This window comes from Adiantum capillus-veneris, chromosome 12 (genome assembly GCF_014529385.1).
Source record: "Adiantum capillus-veneris isolate H3 chromosome 12, ASM1452938v2, whole genome shotgun sequence".
In the NCBI taxonomy this organism is placed as follows: Eukaryota; Viridiplantae; Streptophyta; class Polypodiopsida; order Polypodiales; family Pteridaceae; genus Adiantum; species Adiantum capillus-veneris.
In genome coordinates, this window is record NC_140942.1 from 125,359,609 (window position 1) to 125,387,161 (window position 27,553).

The following is a 27,553-nucleotide window of genomic DNA, read 5'->3' on the forward strand; positions in this document are numbered from 1 at the left end:
GACTTATGGCTCGTGGTGGGGAAAGGCACCCGTGGGTAGAGGCTCTTATGCTTACGAGCCTTGAGGCACTCCTTACCAAGGTACTACTCTCTGAGAGACTACTGTGCGAACCTGAATTCAAGACAAAAAGGCATTTTGAATACTTTTCATGTCCAGCTGCACCAAATATTCTTGCATACGTGCACCATAGCTACTAAACCAAGCTACAATTGAAAGTGCACAGGGCCTGCAAATATACAACAACAAAATCAACAGATCTACATATCTGGCAATGCATAAACACCCATGATCCAAGGCAAGAGCAATCGAAGAGAGAACTAGAGAGAGAGAGAGAGAGAGACCTCTTAGAGAAGAGTGCTATGCATAAGGCAGGAGAGGAGAGAAGAAGAACACATAGCACTAGGTGCAATCTCCCCTTGTGTAAGAGTGAGCATTTTGGTCTTGCTTGAAACTACTTATAGATTTTGGGAATGTTCAAGTTGATTGCAAATTATCTTCCCGAACATAAGTGATCATAGCTCATAAAGAGCACTTTAATAATAAAATATCCATAACTTGTTATCCTTTCGCATAGTCCATAATTCGCTTATGCTTTTGCCACTTGTCAGCTGCAATAAATAAGTCTTTATCAATTTCCATTGCATACCTCCCCGTTAAGAAAGCAATTGTCCTCAATTGCTAAGTTATTAATCTGTAAATTATGCTTGTAAAAATTAATGGTTAAAATTATGTGTCAAAAATGTCGTATAAAAATAGAAACTTGTATACAAATAAATTTTCTTATGTATGTTGTCATCCATATACTACATATTCTAGTGTCCCTTAATACAAGAATAAAACAGTATATGTCATATCTTGATGTATCAGGATATCATTGCCCATAGTCGTTGTTCTAATCAATTCTCATTAATTTTAAGTTAAATATACTAAACATTGTCGACATCAAATCATCATGAACCAAATTCAAATCCAAATCCAAGTCCATATCCAAATTACTTCGCAGTTGAAAGTGTGGTGTGCCTGCAAAATACATAAACAACATGCACAACCATTAAATCAACAAACCTACATACCTGGCAATGCATATATACCCATGATTCAACATGAGAGCAATCAAAAAGAGACATAGAGCAAGAGAAATCAAAGAGAGATAGATAATGTGTGTGTGTGTGTGTGTGTGTGTGTGTGTGTGTGTGTGAGTGTGTGTGTGTGTGTGTGTGTGTGTGTGTGTGTGTGTGTGTGTGTAGTGTGAGAGTGTGTGTGTGTGTGTGTGTGTGAGAGAGAGAGAGAGAGAGAGAGAGAGAGAGAGAGAGAGCTTGTGCACCTCTTAGAGTAGGGTGCTACGCATACCACGTGAGAGTAGATAGGAGAGGAGAGAAAAAGGCACCCAGCACTGGGTGCAATCTTCCCCCATGCAAAAGTAAGCATTTTTCTCTTGCACGTATTTTTTGTTCGATTTTTTGAATACTCAAAATGATTACAAACTATCGGCCTGGACATAACCATAGCTCATGAATAGCAGTTTAATCATGAATTATTCATAAACTTGATATCCTTTCGCATAGTCCATAATTCACTTATACTTTTGCGACATGTCAGCTGCTATAAATAAATATCTATCAATGTCTATTACAAACCCACCTTTGAATATAAGTCCGATTAGATGCAATTTAGCGGGTATGTCCAAAATTGGCTATGGAATTTGTGTGTGAACACACTAGGACTGCCAGGGCATTTTTTCCCTCTTTAGGAGGTCTTTTCCCCCGTGCATTGTCTATACGCCCATCACTCTAGGGCTTTCTATCTTTCCATTGCACACCAAGTGGCACACTCTCTAATGTGTGCCTTGAGCTTCCTTCGTCTTCTCCAAGCTGTGTGCGTTTCTCTGTAGCCCTAATTCCAAAAATTGGTATTCGGGCAGGTTGCATACTCTCGGGCTTGGTCGCCAGCTGCTCAGCACACGCCTGCTCACTTTCATCGATTACAGTGAGGTTTGGCGAGCGTTCGCAGGTCGACCAATATTTCGGGTGAGCTCGTAGAGCATAGTCTGCTCAGATTTCTGATTTGGGCTCATTTCAGCCTTCGTTTCCACTACATGCAGGTCTGCACAAGCAATTTCCTCATTTTGTGCATAATTTTTGTCAGTGTCGTTTTTTGCACAATAGGTGCCTTACAGTCTTCTACGGTTTGCTATATAGCACGTGTTGTTTCCGCTCCATTTCTCCTATTTTCGGGCAGTTTTCACATCAGCTCTGCAGCATTTGCCATGGCTGACAACAACACAGATGTCTTCAAGATGTTTGCTGCTGAGGACAGGTTGGATGGGGATAATTACCCTATGTGGGCTTATATGATACAACACGTTCTTGTGTCAAAGGGCGTCTGGAATATTGTGCAAGGCATTGATGTACGTCCTGGTTCTGAGGATGTAGACGATGTTGAGGATGTTGTAGGTCTTGCTGCAATGATTGCTGCTATTAGAGTTGTTTTGTTGTCCACGGCAGAACAAGCTCATTGGGATGTAAAGGATGCGCAGGCTCATGCATTGATTGCGTTGTCTGTGAAGCGCACCATTGTTCCTCACATCCGTTCAGCAAAATCTGCAAAACAGGCTTGGGATATTTTGGCTGGTCTTTATGCAAGTCGCAATGAGGCTAAAATTGCTTTGCTACGTAAAGAGCTAGAGTCGAAGATTATGCATGAGGAGGATGATATGGACACTTTTCTTGCTGGTGTCAAGGATATTAATGAGCAACTTATTTCTGCAGGTGGTCATTTCAGACAGTTCCCTTGTGCAGACTGTTCTTGATGCCTTACCAGATTCTTACCAGACTTTTGCTAGTACTTAGAGACTTATGACCCAAGGAAATCCAAAATTTATCAAGTTTGATGCATTATGCACATTGCTGTTGCAAGAGTCACTTTCCATAAAAAACAGGAGTAGACAGCGTGCAATTGAACAGGCTTTTATTGCTTCTCAAAGAAAGGGTGGTAACAGCAATGCAACCACTTCTTATGGTTCTGCTGCGAGTGGCAAAACTTCTGTTCCCCATGCTTCTGCTGGCAGCACTTTGTCTAGCAATTCTAGTGATAAGGGCAAAAAGAAGATGCGTTGCCATTATTGTAAAGCTAATGATCACTTGATCAAGCAGTGTCCTACGTTGAAGGCCAAAGAGGCTAAGAAGAAAGAGGGTGGTTCCACTACAAATGCAGCCATTGTTGAGTCTTCTGTAAAAAGAGATTGTAATGCTGATGTTGATGCACAATGGGCTTTTAGTGTAGAGTGCACTTATAATCCTGTTGTCCATGATGCATGCATGTCAGTTGTTGCAAATTCACATGTGTGGTATTTTGACAGTGGTGCTATAAAGCACATTACCTCACATCGTGAATTGTTCACCTCTCTCGAGTCTGTCCCTCATGGGATTTTAGTCACTTGTGCCAACAATGCCTCTTATCCGGTTCAGGGAGTTGGAAAGATTGTGCTTACTGCTGCTAATGGCAGTCTTTCACACTTGTTAATGCACTTTATGTATCAAGAAGAATCTTTTGTCTGTATCTGCACTTGCAAGACTTGGACTTGTAGTCAAATTTGTGGATGACAGATGTACAGTTCATGATCTTAGTTTTGGTGATGAAATCGTTGCATCTGGCTTTTGTGCCGTGGGCTGTATAAGCTCACTTTGTATGACAAGTATGGACAAAATTTTGCAAATGCAGTTGCAGATTCAAGGGCTATTTCATATGTAAACTTTGGCATGCATGTTTTGGTCATCTGAATTTTACCAGTTTGCTGCGTTTGCAGAAATCTGATATGGTTGCTTCTTTGCCGCCTCTTGAAGCACTTGTCAAACATGTTTGTGAAGGCTGTATTTTGAGTAAGATGCAGTGTTCTAAGTTTCTAAAGGATGGTTCAGCTCAGGCCACATGCAGGTTTCAGCTTGTGCATAGTGATGTTTGTGAGCCCATGCAAACTCCTTCCTTGGGCAATTACCTTTACTTTGTGACTTTCATTGATGATTGCTCCAGGCATGCATGGGTATTTCCGCTTAAAGCGAAGTGGCCAAGTTTTTATGTGCTTCAAACAATTTCTGGCTATGGCTAAAAATGTATCGAAATGTACTATGGACACCCTCCCTTCCGATCGAGGGGGGGAGTATATGTCTCATGAATTTAATGCATTTCTGGCTAGTTGTGGGATAAAACACCAATGTACAGTGCCTTATACACCTCAGAAAAATGGTGTTGCTAAGAGGGAAAATAGGTCACTTACGGAAATGGCACGATGTATGGTCAAAAGTCAAGCTTCGCCACATTCTTTTTGGCTTGAGGCCATCATGTATGCCACTTATGTACTAAACATGTGTCCCACGAAAGCTTTGCAATCTATTACTCCATATGAAACATGGCATGATAGAAAGCCTTCTACTGAGCACATGCTTGTTTTTGGTTGTTTGGCATATGCTTTCGTGCCACAAACACAGCGCAGAAAATTGGATGCTAAGGCTGTCAAATGTATTTTTATTGGTTATAGTACTGAAGCAAAGGTTACAGGTTGTATCATCCGCAAACAAAGCGTATTCTGGTTTCACGGGATATAGTGTTTGTGGAAGATACTGTTCAGCCCTTGCTGTCATGTACTAGAGACAATAATGTAAGCTCACAGGACATTTATGACACTTGGTTGCCTCTTTTCAGTGGTGGAAATACAAATGTAAATTCCAATGAGGCAAATGTACAGCCTATGGGGGTTTTCAAAAATGTTACAGATCAGCATATTACTGATGTAGATGTACATGATGTACATGATGAGGAAAGGGCTGAAAATGAGCAGGCTAGAGGCATGCCAAAATCGCTGGTGCATACATTGCATGACAGTAAATTGGATGCACCTTTGTCTAGTCGTACTCGTTCAGGCTCTCGCCATGCACCTTATGCATTATATTGTTATGCTTGACTTTGTCTAGCTTTTGATGAAGCACAGAATTCAAAAAATTGGATGGTTGCCATGCAATCAGAATATGATGCACTTATAGAAAATGACACATGGACTTTATGTGATTTGCCTCCTGGCAATAAGGCCATTGGTACGAAGTGGGTTTACAAGTTGAAACGCAAGCCGGATGGTGAGATCGATCGCCATAAGGCTCGACTTGTTGCAAAGGGTTATGCACAACAAAATGGCATAGATTATGAAGAGACCTTTGCTCCCACTTGTTGTATGACTACTGTGTGTTTTCTATGTGCATTGGCAGCTCTTTTTGGTTGGGATGTACATCAATCAGACATTGTTAGTGCTTTCTTGAATGGTGACATATTTGAGGAAGTTAATGTAATGCAACCTCGCGGTTTTGTCAAGAAAAGACAAGAGGACAAAGTGTGCACATGTAAGAAGGCTTTCTATGGGTTGAAGCAATCTCCTCGTTCTTGGTATGAGAAAGCTGACACTCATTTGGTCAAACAAGGCTTTCGTAACAATCCAACAGAAAGCACATGGTATGTAATGCATGAGGGTGATGTACTTCTCATTGTGGTTCTTTATGTCAGTGATTTTTTGATGACTGGACCAAATGAGAGACATATTGCTAAATTTAAGGCTGATTTGAATGCTACTTTCAAGAGGAAAGATTTGGGGCTGTTGCATCATTACTTGGGTATACAGTTGAAGCAGTGTGATGGTGGTATTTCCTTGTGCCAGAAAAGTTACACAGAGACATTCCTATGTAAGTTTGGACTTGAGGATTGCAAACCTATTGCCACTCCCATGGAAACAGGTTTGAAATTGAGTCTTTATGACGCTGGTGATCCTGTTGATGTCACTCTTTACCAAACTATTGTTGGATGCCTCATTTATGTATGCAACACGAGGCCAATATTCAGTTTGCAGTCTCACTAGTCAACAGATTTATGCATAGCCCAGGGTCTAAGCATTGGCAGGCTGTCAAGAGGATTTTTCGCTACCTTAGTGGCACTTTACATCTTGGCTTGTTTTATCCCAAGGGAGGTCATTGCCGCCATACTTACATGCTTTTTCGGACTCAGATTGGGATGGTTGTTTTGACACGCGAGTGTCCACAAGTGGTTTTTGTTTCATGCTTGGCAGTTCATGTATATCATGGTTGAGCAAGAAGCAACCTACTGTGGCCACTTCGAGTTGTGAGGCTGAGTACAGGGCAGTCTTCACAGCTACGATTGAGTGTGTATGGCTCAAACGCCTTATGGGTGATTTGGGTGTTGGACAGGACACTGCCAACACTATCTACACTGACAGTCGAGCGCATTGGCAGTTGCGAGGAACCCAATTTTTCATGCTCGCACAAAGCACATTGAGGTGCATTACCACTATGTCAGGGAGAGGCTCTCAGCAGGAGAGATCGGCTTGGCTTATGTGCCAATGCAGGACAACCTTGCAGATATTTTCACAAGGGCATTGTCTAGTGAGAAGCTCGAAGCTTTCCTCAAAGCTTTGGGCTTACTCCCCTTTGTGGACTGATCATGTCCTCAGGGCATGGCACTTCCCTTTACGCATGTGCCATCTCTCGTCCACCGCATCACTCTAGGGGGGATTTGTTACCATATACATGTGGTAGTGATGTGTGGGGGAATTTCAAACTCCGAGCAAAACTTTCAACCAATCATAAAACCAAGCAGATCCAAACATGATTGATACAAAGGAAAACCATAAAAGGCATTTGCATAGAAAAAGACATACAATAGTTTAGCTATCCCTAAACACCCCCCCCCCCTTCTCTCTCTGCCCAAACTGTAACTTATTTGAAATTCTCTCTACTCTCAGATATCCCTATATCATCATTTTAGATTGGCCATCATAGCTGTCGATTATTAGTCCTAAGCTTCCCCACTACTATTACCCATCCACAAGTGTCAATGCTAGTAATAATGGCTAAAAACTAATAGGACTCACCACTTTATGATACTCTTTGTAGAGAGACATATTTGTGAAGATTTTAAGGGCAGTCAATAGCATATGAGGTAACCGTGTTGTTAAAAGAAGCACGCTAATCCTCTCTGTAAGGTGGTAGGTCATGCATCTTTTACTAGAAGAAAGTGAAGGGTGTCATGCAAGCACCCTAGTGCTTTTCAGAAGGTGGTAGGTCTTACTAGAGGAAAGCAAAGGGTGTCAGGCAATCATCATGGATGCCAAGTTGGTCACGATTGTAGCTTCACATCTGAAGCACTCACCCTCAATTAAGCTTTACGTAGGATGTATATCTATATTATCTCTTTGATGCCTTTGATAGGAGAAGAAAGAAGCTCAATCCTTTGAATCCTTATGGTATTGCAATCGATCTTGGGACGTCTTTTGAAGCCTTCTGGTATTTTAGTCTGCCTTGGGAAATCTTTGTAGAAGAGCTTCCCTTCCTCATGTCTCAGAAGCTTGACACTAACTATGGCATCCAATTGTGTTGGAGTGGTGCTACAAGCTAGCAATGAATTTCAAGGCTTTTGAATTGCAATGCAGTGTATGTTGGTTGATGCCATTCAGAACATCAACAAGAGTTGTGTATGGTTGTTTGCAAGAGCTTTGCTTAGTGCCAATTTGAGGGTTTTTTTTTTTTTTTTTGGAGGTCTCCACCATGTCGACTCTCTCTCTCTCTCTCTCTCTCTCTCTCTCTCTCTCTCTCAAATGCATTTCTTGAGTAGTCTTATGTCTACAAGTGTTTACAAGTATGTTGGAAAATTTTACAAGTATGGATGCTAACCAACCAACCAACCGCAAAATGTTACAATTAGGTGTTCTTGACATGATGCACCTAGGTACGTAGACCATGAAGGGAGAGAGATACATATTCAAACCCTTATTTGGGTATGCTCATAACATCACTCGAATAAATATCTTTATCATCATATCCATTTGCAACTTTTGAATCATGCACTAAAACGGTGAAACCCTATTATAGCGCGCAATGGAGTAGAGAGCGTCCCCTCTTTCAATGTTGTACTTACGTGGTATACTTGGGTTTGCAAAGAAATGCTAGATGCTCCATGCAATGCCACAATAACACTTGTCGTCTTTGCCACCACTCCATCGTTACTCCCATTCTCGCTGGATTAGCAAAGGACGTGCTCTCGGGTCTCTTCTAAGCTGCAGTAGGTAGTAAAAAACCCCACAAGCATAATTCACAATTTGCTATAGTTGAAAGCATCTCTCTCTCTCTCTCTCTCTCTCTCTCTCTCTCTCTCTCTCTCTCTCTCTCTCTCTCTCTCAAATTTAAAGACAAACCCTCCGAAAACAGTCCGCGCCGGCGAGGACTATTTCAAGGGGGTTTTTAAAAAGGTTTTGGACATGCTACGGACACTCCTTTTGTCTCTCTCCCTCGTGTATCCCGTTAGCAAGAACCCCATGATCCACTAAAACTGCGCCGTCGGGAGCTGCAGAAGAAACCTATGGGTGGTGGAGTGGCCTCAATGATGGAAATAGTAGAAGATGATGATGACGTCCACCGGATGGAGAAGCTTATTCTGATTGTGAATGATGTCAAGGTGGGAGAGAGAGAGAGAGAGAGAGAGAGAGAGAGAGAGAGAGAGAGAGAGAGAGAGAGAGAGAGAGAGAGAGAGAGAGAGAGAGAGAGAGAGAGAGAGAGAGAGCTGCGCGGAAGAGACACAGAGAGAAATCTATGGACTGCAGCATTGAGAGAGCTACCACACACTTTGCAAGCGTCTAGGACTCTTAGATCTGCTGGTTGCACAAGTTGGATATCATTTTATGGCAAAGTATGTGAGAGCGATGCACCTACATTCTGCTCATTAGCTCAACAAGAAGGAATCCATCCTTAAGCCTATTGGTGAAGGAGTGTCCCCAAAGCGCATGTCAATCATGGTCATCGTAATATAGTGGACTTCCCACGGGCACGGCACCTGGAGCATCAATGACGCAAAGCAAGAAAAGGATAATACTCAATGCTCTTTATATTGAGCCAAGAAATGTCTTTTTGTCTTTCTCTCTCTTGCGTTCAATTGAGAACTCAAGAAACGTCTCTCTCTCTCTACCGGCGCGGACTGTTTCCAGTAGTTTTTTTTAGGTTTCTGGTGGAGAGAGAGAGAGAGAGAGAGAGAGAGAGAGAGAGAGAGAGAGAGAGACGTTTCTTGAGTTCTCAAGTCACCTGCAAAGCATGAACGCCTTAAAAAAATAATGGAAGTGTAGAGAGAGAGAGAGGTTTCTCGGGTTCTCAACTCACCTGCAAAGCATGAACGCCTAGAAAAACTACTGAAAAGAGTCCGTGCCGGCGCGGACTGTTTCCATTAGTTTTTGGTGTAGGGAGAGAGAGACGTTTCTTGAGTTCTGAGGTCACTTGTAAAGCATGAATGCGCACGCATGAGAGAGAGAGAGAGAGAGAGAGAGAGAGAGAGAGAGAGAGAGAGAGAGAGAGAGAGAGAGAGAGGGCGTCAGTGTTCAACAGAAAATCAGTTTTACAAACAAACAAAAATTTCCAAATAATCGACATTTTTTCACACTTTAACTTGAGATTTTGAATTTTCTCCTCCTTCCCTCCCTTTAATCGGCTATTTTGATTTTTCAACATCAATGTTCACAAAATCAGTGTGATAAAATCGGCTCAAGGCTAAGCTGAGGTACAATTTTCTCAAACACTATTTTGATTTTTCAACATCAGTGCTCACAAAATAAGTGATAAAATCGGCTCAAGGCTAAGCTGAGGTACACTTTTCTAATCAAACACTGGTCCACATGGCAGAGAGAGAGAGAGAGAGAGAGAGAGAGAGAGAGAGAGAGAGAGAGAGAGAGAGAGAGAGAGAGAGAGAGAGAGAGAGAGAGAGAGTTGGCATGGTGACAACATCAAACTTCCAAAAACTAAGAAAACTCTTGAAACAATCCATGCCGGCGTGGGCTGTTTCAAGCGGTCCCTTCATCAAGTATGACTACGAAACATTTGATGTCTAAGGATTGTAGACTTCTAAATAATCATGTTAGAAGCTTCCTTAGTCTCTTTAAGAACTGCTTCCGTGGAAATCTAGAAGGGTTCTGGAGTTTCGTTTTTCATATTCAATGTAAACCTCATTATCTCCATAAAATTTGAAGAGCTTGCTTATAACTCAGGTCGATCAGAATCAAGCAACCCAAAATTTCAACTCTTTGTTCTGCAAACATGTTTTATTCTTCGTGCCACAAGGTCCAATTGTGACACCAAGGATCTACACCTAACTAGATACACTCAGATAAGCATTGACTATCTGTCACCAATCTAAATAGCACCAAAAGAATTAATGGCTAAGATAAGCATTGTGCAGTTTCATCAAAACCACTTTCTATCCATATACCTTCTACTACTAAAGAAAAAGCCAAAGTTCCAACACAAAGAAAGGGGCAACAGAGAAAGGAGAAAAAATATTCTAGCTCAATGCATGAGGCTTCTTGGCATAGGTGTGTATAATAGTGTGTATATGCGCGCGCTATGTATATCTACAACAATGTACATGTGTGTGTGCACATTTGTGTGCGTATCATTGACAGTGCAAGCTCACTAACTTCAAGCTGGTTTTGAAATATCAGGAAGCTACAATCAAAGTGGGTTGTAGCTAGCTTCAACTATAGAATATTACCAAATGAACTTCCACCGCTGATGAGGAGGCGTAGACTATTTCACATAGGTTTTTGTATGGAAAAATTTGTGTGCATGCACAAAGAGAGAGAGAGAGAGAGAGAGAGAGAGAGAGAGAGAGAGAGAGAGGAACACTGCTCAATGCGATGAAGAATGTATTCTCATTAGTTGCATTGAAACTCTACAACCCAAACTTCAATTGCCCATGTTTTTGGGTCTCAATTATCAAATGCATGGAGAGCTCCTCTTTCTCACGGGAGACCATGGAGTGAACTTTTTTGATCGATCCTATTTTGCAAAACTAGACTGACCAATTGGGGAGGCAACAAATAGAGTTCACAAGTGGTTGCAACATTGATAGAATGTCACATGAGATGTTGCTAACAACAAAGCCCAATGTTTGTGAGAAGGTTGCTCGGTTTTTTCTTTGCTCGAGAATGTTTGCTCGCCGTTTGGTAAGACTCTGATGTGTGTGAACACACTAGGACCGCTGGGGCATTTTTCCCCTCTTTAGGAGGTTTTTTCCCCCGTGCATTGTGTATACGCCCATCACTCTAGGGCTATCTATCTTTCCATTGCACACCAAGTGGAACACTCTCTATTGTGTGCCTTGAGCTTCCTTCGTCTTCTCCAAGCTGTGTGCGTTTCTCTGCAACCATTATTCCAACACAGCATCCTTAGGCTCAACAACTTCCATCTTTAGTAGGCTAACCTTCCAATTCAGTTGTGTGAGGACTCCACAAAAGTATACCTTTGTATTCGGTTGTGTAGAGTAAACACACACGCACGCGCACACGTGCACACACACTCAAAATATCAGCTCCGATTAGGATGTGCAATTCACCTCGGTTTCCAAAGCTTAAGGGCTCTAACTGGAGCAAGTAAAAAGGACTCTTCAACGGTGCAATTCCTAATTGAGTTGAAGAGTGTGATGGAAATTGAAAATTGAGGAGCACACCTAAAAAGAAGAAACACCCCTAATTCTTAACCCCAAATAGACATGCCATTAACAAGAAACGTGGCCATATAGAAATATCCAAGGCTCATGACATAATCTAATGAGCATCAAGATAATCCATCTTGAAGATTTATGAATCAATCTAATGCTTACAAGGAGAGGGAAGCATTAGATCTAGATCTAAACCAAGTGTAATTAATAGATATTAATCATACATATATGTCTCTTATACCATATGTTAGGTTTAGGGAGGCTAGATTAGAGAACCGTTCATGGCATTGGCATGATAAAATGACACTTGAATACACGACGGAGGTAGAACAGATACTAATCATACATATATGTCTCTAATACCATATGTTAGGTTTAGGGAGGCTAGATTAGAGAACCATTCATGGTATTGGCATGATAAAATGACACTTGAATACACAACGGAGGTAGAATAGAATATAGAAACAAACTCAACTGATTGATTGAATCAAAGTGTGTGCAAAGAGGCTTCTTATATAGAGCTAGTGTAGGCATCTCATCTAACTTCATGCATGACATCACATAGAGGCTCCAAATCAACCCAACCGACTTGCAAACTCGTGGGTGACCTTTCAAGGCACTTTAGGAACCTCTTAATTATCTCTAGGTGAGTCCACACCCTCTAATAAAGGACCTCATGAGCACCTACACACCTTAAGTGCCTTTTCCACATGCTACCACATGGTTCTATGCCGCCTACACATTCCAATAGACAAGAGGTTTTACACACAAGCATAAGCTAAAGCTTAAAACCTAACAATTTAGAGGCGCTTTAAAGGAAATTATTAATTTTGGGGGAAATTTTCCAAGTCTAAAAATTTTAGAATGTGAAACTTGCATCAGATTTTTCGTGAAAAGACGGGTCGGATAATACCAATATTGATAGTTTTTTGCTTTTATTTCATGCTCTATCTTGAAAAATTCAATTTTCGGGCTTCTTTGAGGCATTATAGACAGCAAGACCCAATAATGATACACTTTTCAGCAACTCACAAAGTGACATGAAATGTGATGACAAGATGTTAGGCTCATGTTGTAGGGTTACAGAATCAAATTTAGGAATGGTGGGCACTGGGTTGTAAAATTGAAAGTGGATTTTCAGGCATGAAGTGATTTTCACTGTGCCCATCCCAAAACTTGCAGTGTTAGGATTTTAAGGGCTCCCTATTCATTCAAAAGAAGTGATACCCTTCCCTATGGAAGGCCATAGTTTCATTTTTCCCTTCTAATGATGAGATATCACAAAATATTACAAGTCAATTTTTGTAACGAAGCAACATGTTTGGTGAAGAATATGATAAGGCTTTGCGCTTGGTGAGAATATTGGTAAGATTTCTATTTAGAAGCTTTTGTGTAGGTAGAGGAGTCAGTTTAGAGACTATTCTCCAATAAGAAAGCAACACCCCAATTTAAGGACAAAAATTTGGAACCTTGCTCCCTTGCCAAACCCCCACGGTTAGCAATGAGTCACTGCAATGCCCATGTTCGCCCTCAATGCTGCTCTCACAAACTAGTTGCCCTACCTTGTTGAATTAGTTGTATGCCCAACAAGCTACCCTCTCCATTTGTCACCTGTTCCTCTTATACCAACTTACTCACTGCTTTCATACCAATTGCCATTGCTAGTATCCCCTCAATGCAAATATTTGGGGGGTGCCCTAACTAAACTTCAGTCCCCTCTCTATGAGGAGGTTGGTTTTGGGGGGGGCGGGGGCGGGGGCGGGGGGTTTGTCAAGTGAGATAGCCTTACAACAAAGGAGGTCCTAACTGAGGTCATTGCAGCTAGAGGGGCGGCCGACAAGCCTAAGCAATCGAGCACATTGCACTACTAGGCAACAGGGATGAAGTGTGAGGCAAGGAAGAGGCTGTTGTTGAGTGGAGAAGAAACCAAGCATTTTGATTAGACTAGCAAATTGTGAATCAACCAGTTGGAAGAGGTAGCTCTTGAGCTTTGTCTACCAACAACTGGCCAAAAGGTGCCCTGCATGTGATGATTTCAATAAGCGGCTTGGGCTCATTACAAGAGATGAAAGAGGGGCACTTTGTGGAATCTACTGTTGAATAAGGTGTTTTCTTTCAACTACACACCTCTCAAGCGTCTTCACTTTCCATGTAGCAATTTCCTTGCTTCATGGTTGAGAAACTCATATGTTGGATCTTAAATTTGGACCTTGAAAGTTAAGGAGGCATTTCCTTGCTTCATTCTTGAGGAACTCATTCTTGATGTTCAAATTTGGACCTTAAAAATGATGGCAAGTGTTAACCCTCACGGCACACGGACACCCTATGATCTATAAACGTTGTATTATTTAGAGTCAGGTAACGGGCTTGTCGGACCAATAAGAAAAGGGTAGGAGTGATCGCCGATGAGAGGCGCACTTTAACTTGGACATTCAAGGGATTAGTTGGTTAAGCATGGGCGTCCAAGTGTGAATGGGGTGAGCTCCTATAAAAGACAACTAAACCTAATTTTTACTCATTCTCTCATTTGTGCAATAGAAGAGTGCTCTTGCTCCATCTCCATCTCCATCTTCTTCTTCTTCACCTCCTTGTGTGTGTGTGTGTGAGAGAGAGAGAGAGAGAGAGAGGGAGAGTGTGTGTGCGATCGAGCATTACGAAGGCACGACGACGACGAAGCGGTTGAGCGTGGCACGACTGCAGCTTCTTCTTCATCGCGGCGAGGAATCCACCACGAAGGCGAGCGTAGAGCGGTGAGTGACACACCCTTTGCTCTCTTGAGCTTGCTAGTTTAGGCTTGTTGTGTGCTTGGAGCCGTTTGTGGCTCGCACACGGTGTATTGGCAAGTCCCTTGCTTCGACAGTGCGGCAAGGAGCGCACATTTTGGCGCCGCTGCCGGGGATATGCCCTACACTAAGCTCGGTTAGCACTTTACGCTTCCTTGTGGTGCAATTTCTATCATAGGAAAGGCAGGGAAGGAGTGTGTGAAGATTTCTGTTTTTTGCGTTTTCTGCATTTTCTGTCAAGTTTCAATTTCTGCTATTGTCTGTGCTTTTTCAATTTTCTGCATTTCTTGCGTTTTTTCAATTTCTACAATTCCTGCATTTTCAATTTCGGCGTTTTCAGTTTCTGCAATTTTCTGCATTTCTACGTTTTTTCAATTTTCTGCATTTCTGCAATTTTCTGCATTTCTCGTTTTTTTAATTTTCTGCATTTTTAATTTCTGTATTTTCTGCATCAAAAAAAAAAATCTGAAAAAAAAAGTGATTTAAAAAATTTGTGAAAAAAAAAAAAACGGAAAATAAAAACGCGAGCGAGCGGACGGTTAAATTTTTCGAAAATAAAAAACGTGACTTTTAAAACGGACGGGTTGGTTTGTATAAAAGATAGATCGGGATCATTTCCCCAAGCCCAAGCCCAAGCCCAGGCCCAGGCCTCAATCCTCAGTCTTATGATATATAATAGACTCACTCTTATATATATACCCTACTCCCTCAAGAGAGAATGAGAGCATGTGGGACAAGTCCTCCACTCTCCTCCTTTCTCTTCCCACTTGCACCCTTAGACTTTCTAGTTTGGGCGTAGTTCCCTACTGGAAATTGACAGTTTTAGGGATTCCGAGGGCATAGAGTGACCAAACGGAGGGCTGTAAAGTACGGCACGACCCTCTGACCCATACGCTCGTTTCGAGCTATCACACGGCCCATTCCACGACATGCTCTAAAAAATCTAGCAAAAAAACAAACAAAAAACACGCTAAAAACTAGTCACAAGGCCTCCTAGAGCAGCTTTTTGACACCTTAGGGTATCAAAAACACATGCACTTACGCTTTGGGCGGGTGCTAGAACACGAGCATATTGAGGGTGCCTCTGTTCATACGGACACCCATTACCCATCCACGATAAGCATTACCCATCCACGATAAGCTCTAGACCCTGAGCGGGGACACAAGGTAGCACCACATGAGAGAAGGCCATGCACCTCCCGAAGCTCCACAGCCTAGTACTAGTATGTTTAGCCGTTTCATGGAAACATTAGGTAGAGCTACTCGCTCGGAACCTGATGCAAATGAAGCACACGAAGGGGGTGGGGAAGTGGACTCTCCTTTCACATCGCACGTGGACCCCACACCCCCAAAGAGTGTCCATGTGGATATCCTACCAACTTCTTACCAAGAAGGCCCTGTTGAGCTGCCTCCTTCAGAAGTTCCCTCTAGAGTACCGTTGGTGACAAGTAAAACCACGGGGAGCAACATTGCTTCTACCTCACAAGAAACCGTTAACACGTCGACTCTAGAAGGATTGTTCATTAATGATCATTGGACATACGACCTCCACACTGAGGTGTTGACGGATCTACACTCTGGCCACGCCTACCATGTAGGATGGATAGAGATTGTACAATCCACCTCTAGTGCCACGAGCATCGAAGATCAACAGAAAATGATCTGTAATGTTATCCATGGCATTATTCAATCAGAAAGGCAAAACCGAGGGGTAAATATACTCTCAACTGGCCCCATGAGATTTCTGGATACGAGCAAGGCTCAACAGCCTACTCTATCACAAATGGAGACTCCTCTAATGAGCCCCATGGACCCATCTTACGTCATTTCACCTGGGGTCTCTATGCAATCTGAGCCTCCGAGCGAAAACTTTAGCTTCCCTAACTTGGCTCAACCCTCTATCAAGGAAAACACAGTGCTCACTCCAGGGATAAGCCTGACAGAGAATGTACCGATGACATCTACGGTTAGCGCAGTGCCACTACCTAGTGTCGTAGTACCTAATATGGGGCCTCGACCATATGTGCCTCTAGCCCCTTATGCACACATGGCCCCCACACCTCCAATTGTACCACTTGCTTATGCTCCTCGAGTGCCGCTCCCTAGCTCTTATCCGAGTGGACCTATGCCCGGTTATGTTCCATATCCTGCATCATCCACACATATGCCAAGACCGGTACCCGTTCCTCTCCCACATATGATTCCAAGAGTACCTCCACCGGCCCTGCCTCCTCACATAGGTGACTTGGCAGCGTTTGCTCAAACCATAGGTCGATCTATCGCGGAAAATATGCGTCATGCATCTGATAGAGAGCCTAGAAGTAAGGCAGTACAAATTGCCAAACTCACGCAAAAATTCAATGGGGACGAAGATGCTAGAAAACACATTGAAGTGTTTGAACAAGTATGTGATTCCTTAGGGGAACGCAACGAACTACATAAGTGCAATGCCTTAAGCTTGACATTAAGTGGGAAGGCTGGAGATTGGTATAGGACCCTAAGGGTGGACGAGAAAACAATCTACCCTACCCTTCGAAGGTTGTTTCTAAAGGAGTACATACGAGAAGGTGTGCTTTGGGGTGTAGCATCTCAGCTACAGAAGGCCGAACGTAAGGAAGGAGAGTCAGTAAGGGACTTCATTAGTCGTCTAAAGCACTTAAACTCTCGCTGCCCTGTAAATGAGCGCTTCAACAATAACCAACTGCTTGATCGATTCATTCGAGGGTTGAGGAATGAAGGAATCTATAATGGACTAGTGATTAGAGGTATCACAACCTGGGAAGATGTCACTGCCAATGCAATCCAATTAGAGGACAACTTGATGATAGCAGGCATGAGGGTGTCTACTGACACGAGATCCACTAGCTCACAAGCCATTGAGTATGAACCCATGACTGCAAAGCCCATTGCCAATGAGCCAAAGGTATTTGAGACATTCTTGACAGACCTCACCAAGGCAATCCAAGAGTCTCTTAAGGATAATCGACCCCCTCAAAATAGTCACATGTATCCAAGAAGGGAGCAACAATGGTGTTCCATTTGCTTAGGTCCACATAGCACTAGTGAGTGCCCTACGTTTAGAGTAAAATTTAATGGAACTTGCAACGCATGTGGTAGGTATGGTCACCAAGCTAAGGATTGTTTAATGATCAAACGTATGATGGCAAATAGACCACCTATAGCCTGGACGGATGCACCTCGAGCTCCTGTATTGATGCCTACTCCACCTGTTGAGCAACTACCGCAACACATGGTCCCTAGATCTCAAAATGTTGTACAAGCTACACCGCTACCACCTCCTGTGCTAGGACCGCAGCCCCCGCATCCAAGAGTCGCCCCTATGAACCAAGTGGGTTGCGAGCCATCTAATGCTTATGCAGATGGCTGTGAGGAGGAAATAGATACTAGTATTGCCTACGGACTTGATACATTGGAAGAGTGTCCTATATACTACATGGAAGATTGTTGGGGGCAAGTCAAGCCGGTTTATCAAGCTGCTGCTCTCGCGTCCAGAGGTCAAAATATCAACACCCAGGCTAGGAGGCCACCTCTTCAATGCTACGAGTGTGGTGGACCACATCGAGCAGCGGAGTGCCCTATTAGGCTGCAAAAGAATGCTGCACAGATGCAAATGAATCAAGGGAGCACGTCTGCAATGCCAATACTCACATATAATCGTTGTGGCATAGATCACTTGATTGCCCAATGCCCCTATAACCCAAATGCGCCTAAAATCACACCCCTGAATTTGGTCGAAATTGCTAGTGTGACATCGCCAATACCACCCGTCGCACCCGCTTATGCGATTACACGGTCCATGCTTCAAGGGCCAGGCCATATCCTCGAAGAGAGAGATACCGCGTCAGTTATCCAAGCAAAGAAAAAGAAGACACGAAGGAAGAAGTCGCAGAATACGGAAAATTCAAAGCCAAGTTCCAAAACAAACATAGGAACAGGAGATGACCCCGTGTATATGAATGACCTCGAGGATGATTCAGATTCAGTCGAGACAATGGAGACTAGAACCAATACCACAAAGGGAAAGACCGACAAAGAAAACCGTAACATGGAACCAAATGAAAACCGAATAAGAGAAAACCATAAAGAGCCTCTGAAAACACCACAAGTGTTTCCAAATCCAATCCAAGACCCCCAAGATAAACCGCAGGGGCAAAAAGGGAAAAATCGTAAAAAGAAGATTGGGACGTACCCAAACCCAGTAGACGAGATTAAGCAGGTGAAACATCTAAGAGGTTTAGTGGAGGAGACTCAAAGGAAACTAGAACCAGAACCCATGCATGTCAAAATTCATGACACAGTGTTTCCCACGCAAGTTCATCCACCCCACATGAACCATAGACCGTTAGCCATATCTAGTATCATCCAAGAAGGGAGTGAGGACGGGACATCAGAAAGTGAGCATACACCTTTCTTGTTGGAAAGGATGTTTAACGAAGGAATACCTGATCCCATTGAGGAATATGAGATTCCATCCTCACCAGTTCCTAGTCAAGGACCTACACCCTGCAAAACGCCAATGAATGTTGCCAAACTAGTGGACTTCATGTCTTCTGAGGTCCGAACCACGATCATAGCAAAGCTGTATGGAGATCCTGAGTTATTCCTTGCACTTCGAGCATTCCTTAACGGAGAGCTACGAACGGGATTACCGCAGTTTGCGCAACCAAATAGGCCTGACTCGATTATGATTGATGAGGAAAATCATGTGCAATCACTTGACTTAGATGGACACGAGTCTGTGATCGAGGTACCCATTAACGAATTAGGGCAGTATTTTGAAGGCGACGAGTCTAATGCGACCCTACCCATCACTACCAAGGGATTAACTATAAAGGGAATTCTTGATGGTGGTGCGGGAGTTAGCATCGTTACAAAAGATTGTTGGGAATCCATGGGAAAACCCCGCCTCAGTGTTACTAACATTGTGGTAAAGATGGCAAATGGTACCATAGCCAAACCTATGGGGATGCTCAAGGATCTTAAGATCAAAGTTCTAGGACACAAGGTACGACATACGTTCATTGTAATGGATTTCTCTAAACACCTTATGTCATATGAAATGATTTTAGGACGACCATTCATGAGGGAAGCACAAATGGTTCATGATTGGTCTAAAAATCATGTCTATTTGCAATTCCAAGACTCTGTCCTTAGAGTGGATTTGGTGACTGGTAAGGTACACCCCTTAGGGAGTAAAACCATTATTGATCATCGCTCTGACACCACAGTTCACTCGGCCCCACTACAATATTGTTACACTTGTAAGAAGGATACAGACATTGGCCAAGATTCTCCTTATATGGATATCCTACCTGGGATGACTGAGTCGGACAATGTGGATTGGGTCCACCTAGCATCAACCATAGACACTTGGGGAAATAGGGGACGACCTGGGTAACACCTGAGGGGGATGAAATGCCTATACCCTTAAATATGCTACAAGCAATGCATATCGCTTCCGACAAGACTCATCCTAATGTAACGAAGAAAACATACAAGTGGGTCCCTAAAGCTTCTTTAGTGACCATAGCTAGTGCTAAAAAACAGAAGCCTTGTAAGAAACGTACCACTCGCTCCAAGAAAAGTAAGAAAATGTTGCGATGGATCCCTAAACGACTATTGGAAGCCCAAGGCTACTATCAAGGAAATGATCAAATCTGGGTGCCAAAACGTAGATTGTGCTCTTACCTATCACCTGACCCAAGTGAGCCCAATCCCGTAGCTCCAAAACGAATCAATGATCGTGGAAAGAAAAAAATCACAGAATGCTACACACCCGCTTCCGAGCTAGTTTGGGTACCAAAGAAAGAACGATTTGTTCCACCTAGCTCAGGAAGGGGGGAGTCCCATGAAGATTCTAGCTCCTCATGTAATACATCCATAGAGGTAAAAGCTTCTACACAGCCTCCATCTATAGTAGTGGACCTCCATGAAGCTACAAAAGAATCCACACCTCCCAATGTTCAAGAATCACCTGATGAACCACTTCAAGTTCGATCCTGGGAGAGTACCTTACCACCGTTGCAACTTGACGAGGCACCTAGGGTAATAGAAAACTACTGGCAAAAATCCTCACCTATTACCAACTGGAACAATTGGTTTCAAAGGGTGACAAGCTCATTTCAAACGGTATGATCTACCCAAGGAAGGGGGGAGTGTTTGTGAACATCCATCATTCACTTGCTTCCCTCTCAACCTTTTTCCCTGACCTCTCAATTCTAATCTTAGGGAATGTACATATAAAGCTTTATACTCACAAAAAAAAAAAAAAAAGAGCAAGAGCAATTAGCAAACGAGTATGCACAATAAAAGTCAAAACATTGACTCAGACCTACACATGTCACATCTGGTACAGTGAAACAGAAACCTATGCCATAAAAAACCTTTGATCCTCATCACTTGAGTGATGGAGGGTAGGTAAGATTAGTACGATAGGAGTGTTTCTGTTTTAGAGTTGAGTGATTAGCAAAGTTCTCTTTTCCCACTGATGTGCCTCCTGGAGGTATTGTTTGTGTTTCATAGTGTGTACAGGAGCGTGTTGCTATTGATAGGATTTGGACCTTCATGGAACCTTTCTCTCGTTCACACTTCAAATCAAGCGCGACCATCAACACAAACAGGTGTTTCTTGTCCATTAGCATTGCCCTTATCTTTTTGCATCCATGTTGTCTGCTTTGATTGTGATTGGTAGCATAATATTCAGCGCATTTGCTTAGTATCAAACATTTAATTCAATGTAATGTTTTGTCATAATCACTTGTCTAGGTTTAAAAATCAAGCAGTCCGACTAAGCTAGTTTGACCAAGCTAGGTATTAGAAATCTTCTCTTAATACCATGGGGAATGCCTTCCTAATAAGCAATGGTTACTTAGGTTCTTAATCCGATTTAGGCAGCATTGTATGAAATGTACTAGGGCTTTCTAGTGGGCTTAACCCTAGTGACCTTTAGCTTAAGTATTATAAAGGGAGTTTACTAATGTGATGAGCCTGGGGAGGGTAACAGTGTTATATGACCCCCCAAAGTTACAAAATTTAAATGCTGAAAATGAACAAGCAAAAAATCAAAGTGCCACAATGTAAAATTTTAAGCTGGAAGAGAAATCTCAGCTTGATTTGGTACTTCACTCACATGTATCGCCTATGGTACTAGAGCCCTAGAGGTTCCCAGTGTGGGCGCTTTTCCTTGAAAAGCAAAAAACCCAAGGCATACAAAATAAGCACACACATCATAATTGAATCAATGTGAAAAGACTTGGGGGGGTCAAAGAAAAAGTAATCAGTCAGGCGATGATTTCATGAGAAATTCCTTTTATGGTAGCTTAACTACAAAGTCTTCTAAATATAGCGTCTAGTCAACCCTCGAACATGAATACTTGGCTCTCGCGATTAAACAACTTAATTGACCAGTGAAAATTAAGAAGCTTACCCATGGTATTAATATTCGATCTCTAGTGCCTTTCGACCGTCAAATTAGCGACCCCAGACTTGTTTAATTTTCTACCTGTACATCTGTTTATGCATTTGATTACATTGCAATTTAATGTTCATTGCTAACAAATTGTTTGAAATTCTTTTACCAATCAATTTGTCTACCTAAAACTGCATATGCTTTTTAAGAGAATACCACTACTGTGCCAATGTTGTTTGATTTTGCAGTGACTGAAGAAGGCTAAGGACATTCATCTCAAATGCTCTTCCACCTCGACGAACCAGCTTCAAATCAATAGCTTCCGAGGACGGAATCTACATCAGGAAGGGGAGAATGTTAACCCTCACGACACACGGACACCCTATGATCTATAAACGTTGTATTATTTAGAGTCAGGTAACGGACTTGTCGGACCAATAGGAAAAGGGTAGGAGCGATCGTCGATGAGAGGCGCACTTTAACTTGGACATTCAAGGGATTAGTTGGTTAAGCATGGGCGCCCAAGTGTGAATGGGGTGAGCTCCTATAAAAGCCAACTAAACCTAAATTTTACTCATTCTCTCATTTATGCAATAGAAGAGTGCTCTTGCTCCATCTCCATCTTCTTCTTCTTCACCTCCTTGTGTGTGTGTGTGTGTGTGTGAGAGAGAGAGAGAGAGAGTGTGTGCGCGATCGAGCATTACGAAGACACGACGGCGACGAAGCGGTTGAGCGCGGCACGACTGCAGCTTCTTCTTCATCGCGACGAGGAATCCACCACGAAGGCGAACGTAGAGCGGTGAGTGACACACCCTTTGCTCTCTTGAGCTTGTTAGTTTAGGCTTGTTGTGTGCTTGGAGCCGTTTGTGGTTCGCACACGGTATATTGGCAAGTCCCTTGCTTCGACAGTGCGGCAAGGAGCGCACAGCAAGACAAAGGAACAAAAGAGACCAATAGTAGGGACACATTGACAGTGAGGTCTTGCAAAGGGACAATGGTTGTCAGTAACAAGGTGAGAAACCATAAGAGAAAAAATATAATTGTGCAAAAAAGAAGGAAGCGCACCCAAGAAAAGGAAAGCTGAACCACAGTAGAAATTACAAGGATTGAAAAACACAAATTTTCCTTCATTTAGTGCTTTGTCAGAATCGGCGTTACTTATGATGGGCGCTCGGTTCCTTAAAAGATGACAGCATTAGATATATAACATTGTTGCATGGTTCCAAATGGCATTGGTGCGTTCTATTCAGTAGAATATGATGTTGGGATGCTATCTTGCAGGCATAATGCAAATCTCAAGTAAGATGTTCTCTTATTCACAATTTAGAAGCTGCAACAGCCGAAAGTTGCCGTCTCAAAATTTTCCCTGACGCCGTCTTCGGGATGCATTCAACAAAAGCCACTCTTCTTATTTTCTTATAGGGAGCTACCTGTAACAAAGCATTAGAATGTAATCGAAGAAAGAGCTGCACACAAAGCCTTGATCATCCTAGCACACAACTATCCTAAATAGATGCACCCAACAATGATTTTGATGAGAAAAACGCTACTACTTAACCCTCACACCACATAAGGGATTAGCGGTGTGCTCAATCACCCACAGCATTTTTAGTTCCTTTTTGCATCCTTTTTATAAAAAAACCTTGCTTTCACATTTTCTTTAATGTGTAAAGCTTTTCTTTCTCCACCTCTAAAAGCATAACCGAGAATCTGTTTCACATGAGAAGCCTAGCAAAATGGTGACTAAATTTTAATGTAAATAACTTCATCACTCTAAACTTGCAAATGTATCAGCTATATTATTCCCTTGCCTGTTATCGGAGGCATAAAAAAGCTAAAAACAAGGAAAGGAAAAAAAAAAGGGGGGGGGGGGGGGGGTTTAAATTAGGACGTTAGGAAAGCCCTTCAAGCTAATACAAATCATACCTGCTCTGCCACAAACTCCATGACCTCCACCTCTGTAAGTGAGCTCTGAGGATGTAAAACAACAAAAGCCATGGGTACTTGACCTGCCTCCTTATCTGGAGATCTGTGTGAAAACACAAAATATGACATGCAGAATGGACCACACATGCAAACTACAAAGACTAGACCAAAGACTTACCCAACTACTGCTGCGTCAACAATCTTAGGGTTTGACAAGAGCACTGCCTCCAGTTCTGCAGGGGCCACCTGCCAAATGCTCTCTTTCTCAACACGGGGCTTGTACTCTGACATATTACTACACACAATCGAAGTCGAAACACAAGATGTCCTAGTAAAAACCAGTGAAATATAGATATACAATGGTTACAAACCAGCTTGGAAAGCCGAACAACCCAGAGCTACAGAAAAATAAAGGGGATTGCAAAAATGAACGTGCAGCTTAAAGGACAAGCTAGAGCTTGAATCTGCAATATGCCCAAAGCACTTGGGATTATATAGCTCGTATGACCATACAACTTCACAAATCTGCCTGAAGCTCTTGGGTCCACTAGCCCTTTAGAGTACTCCTTGGATGCACCATTGCTCCCATTCACAGGTTCAGAGATATACAGTTTATCAGAACATATCTCATGCAGATTGATAGGGAGAGGACATGGATGACGACTCCTCGAAAGAGGGATTTCACAAAAAGCATCTTCTTCAGACTACTGAGGATGGATATATTTTACGGCCAGACCAATGGATTCGCAAATAATCGTCCCATCAACTACAGATAGAGAGACGACGATACATTTCAGTACCTCCGGGGCAGTGGAGATGCCAGCTTTGCGACTTAAAGCCACAGACAGAGTCTACAGGAGTATTACAAATGTTGGCACCCAGGATATTATGAGGTATGAGGACGATTTTATTGTCTTGTCAGTGAGTACTTTCAGGCCTCTGCCAAGATGACACTGATCAAAGATGCCTCCGGCTATTCTTGCTGGAGCTATGCAGACACAAACATGCTTTATTACCAAGTTTCACACATTCTAGCAGAGGACCCACTCAGAGGCAAGTGACAGATTTCTTCCATAGCAAAAGCTGTTCTCAGCAGTACCCTAGAACACGCCACTTTTCTGCCAAGGGCTCTCCCCTAGATAGAGCTACAATGATTAGTAGATCTCAACACCCTCGTCCCTCTGGCACATCACATCACCAATATATCCATCATCAGCGCATCCAGGCCATTATTAAGAGAGAGAGAGCAGCTCGTACAAGGTTCTTTCCAGGGAAGAAGATTGATGCCATGATGCATAGTTGTAGGAGAGAGTTTATGTGATGGTACTTACAATGGCAGCCCCTGAGGAGATCTGGCTTTGCGAGACACCAGCTGGCTCCACTGGTTCACTTATTTCTTCCATTTTAGCATTTGTTGCATTGGTCTTTTGTACTTTGTATACTGGACAATTGAATCGCGTGATGATGATGTAATTTTCTGACCTTGTAGGCCTTTTGCAAATGTGAAAAAACATTTCATCATCTCTTTGTGCACGCATTTGTGAACAAACAACCCCCCCCCCCACCCCCCCCCCCCCCCCCCCCCAAAAAAAAAAAAAAAAAAAAGCGAAACAAATATCAAACATGTGTGCATCTACAGCCTGAGCTTCTACAGTTTGCCTCTTCTTCTCAGGACTAGCATAACATGACTGAAGAAAGGAGAACTGAGAAAGAGCATGTTAGCATGCATTCCAAAAACTGATAGAAAGAGCAAACTAGTCTTCTTAATAACAAAGCCATACCTGAAATCCCTTGTACTTTATAAGCTCTTTTAAGCGATCAATGACAAAGAGGTATCCTTCCTCATCAATGTAGCCTAAATCGCCAGTATGCAGCCAGCTCTCCTTGTCAATGGTGGCTGACGTTTCCCCCACTCTACCAAAGTATCCTGCAATCTACATCATCAACAAAGAGGCTCCAGAATAGGGGCATGAAACACTTCTCTCATGAAAAATATCAAGCTTGCACCTTTCATTATGCATGGCCCACGAATCCATATCTCTCCCTTTTTCTTAGGGGGAAGAGGCTTCCCTGACACTATGCAAATAATCTTCACCTCACTGTTGGCAGAAATTCTACCAACAGAACCATAATGCATTGACTCCTCTTTAGTTGCTGTGTATGCTCCAACTGAAGTAGATTCTGTCAGGCCATATCCCTAATCTTGAATCAAAACCAATGTCAATAAGTAGGTTTCAACATTGTGAGGAATAGCACAGAGTAACCATGTCAATGCACCCTTCTCTCTCATAACACAAGAAATGGATGGTACACAGTAACCATGTTAACATGCTGCCCTCCTCACACCATGCTGCATATCTTCTCGGCAATCTGTCTAGCCTATTATCGCTAAGAGCTCCTCCCCAATCACATTCGAGGATGAATCCCAAACAAGCTCAAATTCACCTTTAAAGAACTTATAAGCTGATCATAATGATCCACAAGACAATGTATATACCATCAGCTCCATCATGCATAATATTGACTAAAAACCTACCACATCCAAATTCACATCGTCAATGCGCAACAGTAGGTGTCGAACTAGGTATACTAGGTATCCGTATAAGCTGCCACACACCAATTCACATGCATCAGCATAGTACATACATTTATATGATACCGGCCACTCCCCTCCAATCACTTCAGAAAGGAAACTCTCTTTTCAATACAAAGGCTGGCACAGTTAAACAGCTGTAACAAGACTTTTTGTGATTGTTATGTGCACACAAACCTGACGAAGGCATATTTTGGGAAACCGGATGCGAAAGGCGCCCATCACTTCTTTGCTTAATGGAGCTGCTCCAGATCCAACCTCCAGAAGAGAGGACAGATTGAACTTGTCCACCAGAGGTGTTTTCGTCAGCAAGAGCACTATTGGTGGAACAACAGGCATATGTGTCACTCTATATTTCTCAATGGACTCCAGGGTTTTTGCGATCTCAAATTTTCCCTGAATAACCACTGTTGAACCCCTCACAAGGAGCCCACTTGCAAAAAAACCCATGCCATACACATGGAACATTGGAAGCAGGCACATGTAGATGCGCGAAGTCCATGGTATTCCATCATCTCCAGGGAGGCTGAAATGGACCTGGGCTATGAAGTTTCTGTGTGTAATGATCACCCCTTTGCTCGTTCCTGTTGTGCCGGACGAGTAGAGCAGAGCAGCTGTATCTTCTTGTAGGCCTTTGAATGTAGGGAAGACATCATGGCGTGGCGAACTCAGAAGCTGTGAGAGTGTTGTGTTTTGAGGGAACTCTGAGTTGAGGGCCTTAAGGCTGCTCTCTGGCTCAGGAAGGAGGATCAATGGCAGCTTCAAGCTCGGAAGCTTATGCCGGAGAGAGGGCACGGAGGAGAAGAACATGGCACCCGAATCTGCAGCTTGATGTGCGATCTCCGAAGGGTGATTGAGAGGGTTTGTGGTGGTGACAATGGCACCCACAGACATAATGGCGAGTAAGATAACAGGAAATGCAATGCAGTTAGGGCAAAGGAGAAGAACGACATTACCAGGGCGGAGTCCAAAGCTGAAGAGACCTGCAGAAGCAGCTTGCACTTGCGACCTGAGATGGCCGTAGGTTAGGGTTTGACCTGTGGAGGAGTCGATGAAGGCGAGTGCAGTGGGATCGAAGAGAGGACGATTGAAGATAAGTGCGGGCAAGGAGATATCAGGGTCGTCGGGGAGCTTTACGAACTCGCGCCTGCTGTAAAAGATGCCGTTCTCTGCGCAGAAGCCACTCTTCGAGTCGATCGAGGGCGCCATTGCTTCCACTCGCAGGGCTCTACAGAAGAAGACTTGTCTTCCAAAGGTGGCCATTTTTTTTTTCAATACAGACACCAATGCAGA

General features: G+C 42.9%; 1 protein-coding gene across 5 annotated transcripts; it reads right to left on the reverse strand.

The window, feature by feature from the left end:
- Positions 1-880: 880 nt before the first annotated feature.
- LOC147446474 (beta-phenylalanine coenzyme A ligase-like) lies at positions 881-27,553 on the reverse strand. Of its 5 annotated transcripts, XR_015189865.1 has the most exons (7): positions 26,438-27,553; positions 25,675-25,864; positions 25,449-25,594; positions 23,846-23,913; positions 23,668-23,770; positions 7,969-8,107; positions 881-1,020 (listed from the first exon to the last, which is right to left on the reverse strand). XR_015189865.1 is itself a non-coding variant. In XM_086525681.1 (6 exons), the coding sequence occupies exons 1-6, from the start codon at positions 27,521-27,523 to the stop codon at positions 8,054-8,056; spliced, it is 1,647 nt and encodes a 548-aa protein (XP_086381807.1). In that variant the 5' UTR covers positions 27,524-27,553; the 3' UTR covers positions 7,700-8,053. The 5 variants fall into 5 exon arrangements, 2 of the variants coding, with proteins under 2 accessions (XP_086381807.1, XP_086381806.1); XM_086525681.1 differs by lacking the exon at positions 881-1,020 and having other exon boundaries at positions 7,700-8,107; XM_086525680.1 differs by lacking the exons at positions 881-1,020; positions 7,969-8,107 and adding an exon at positions 22,848-23,171.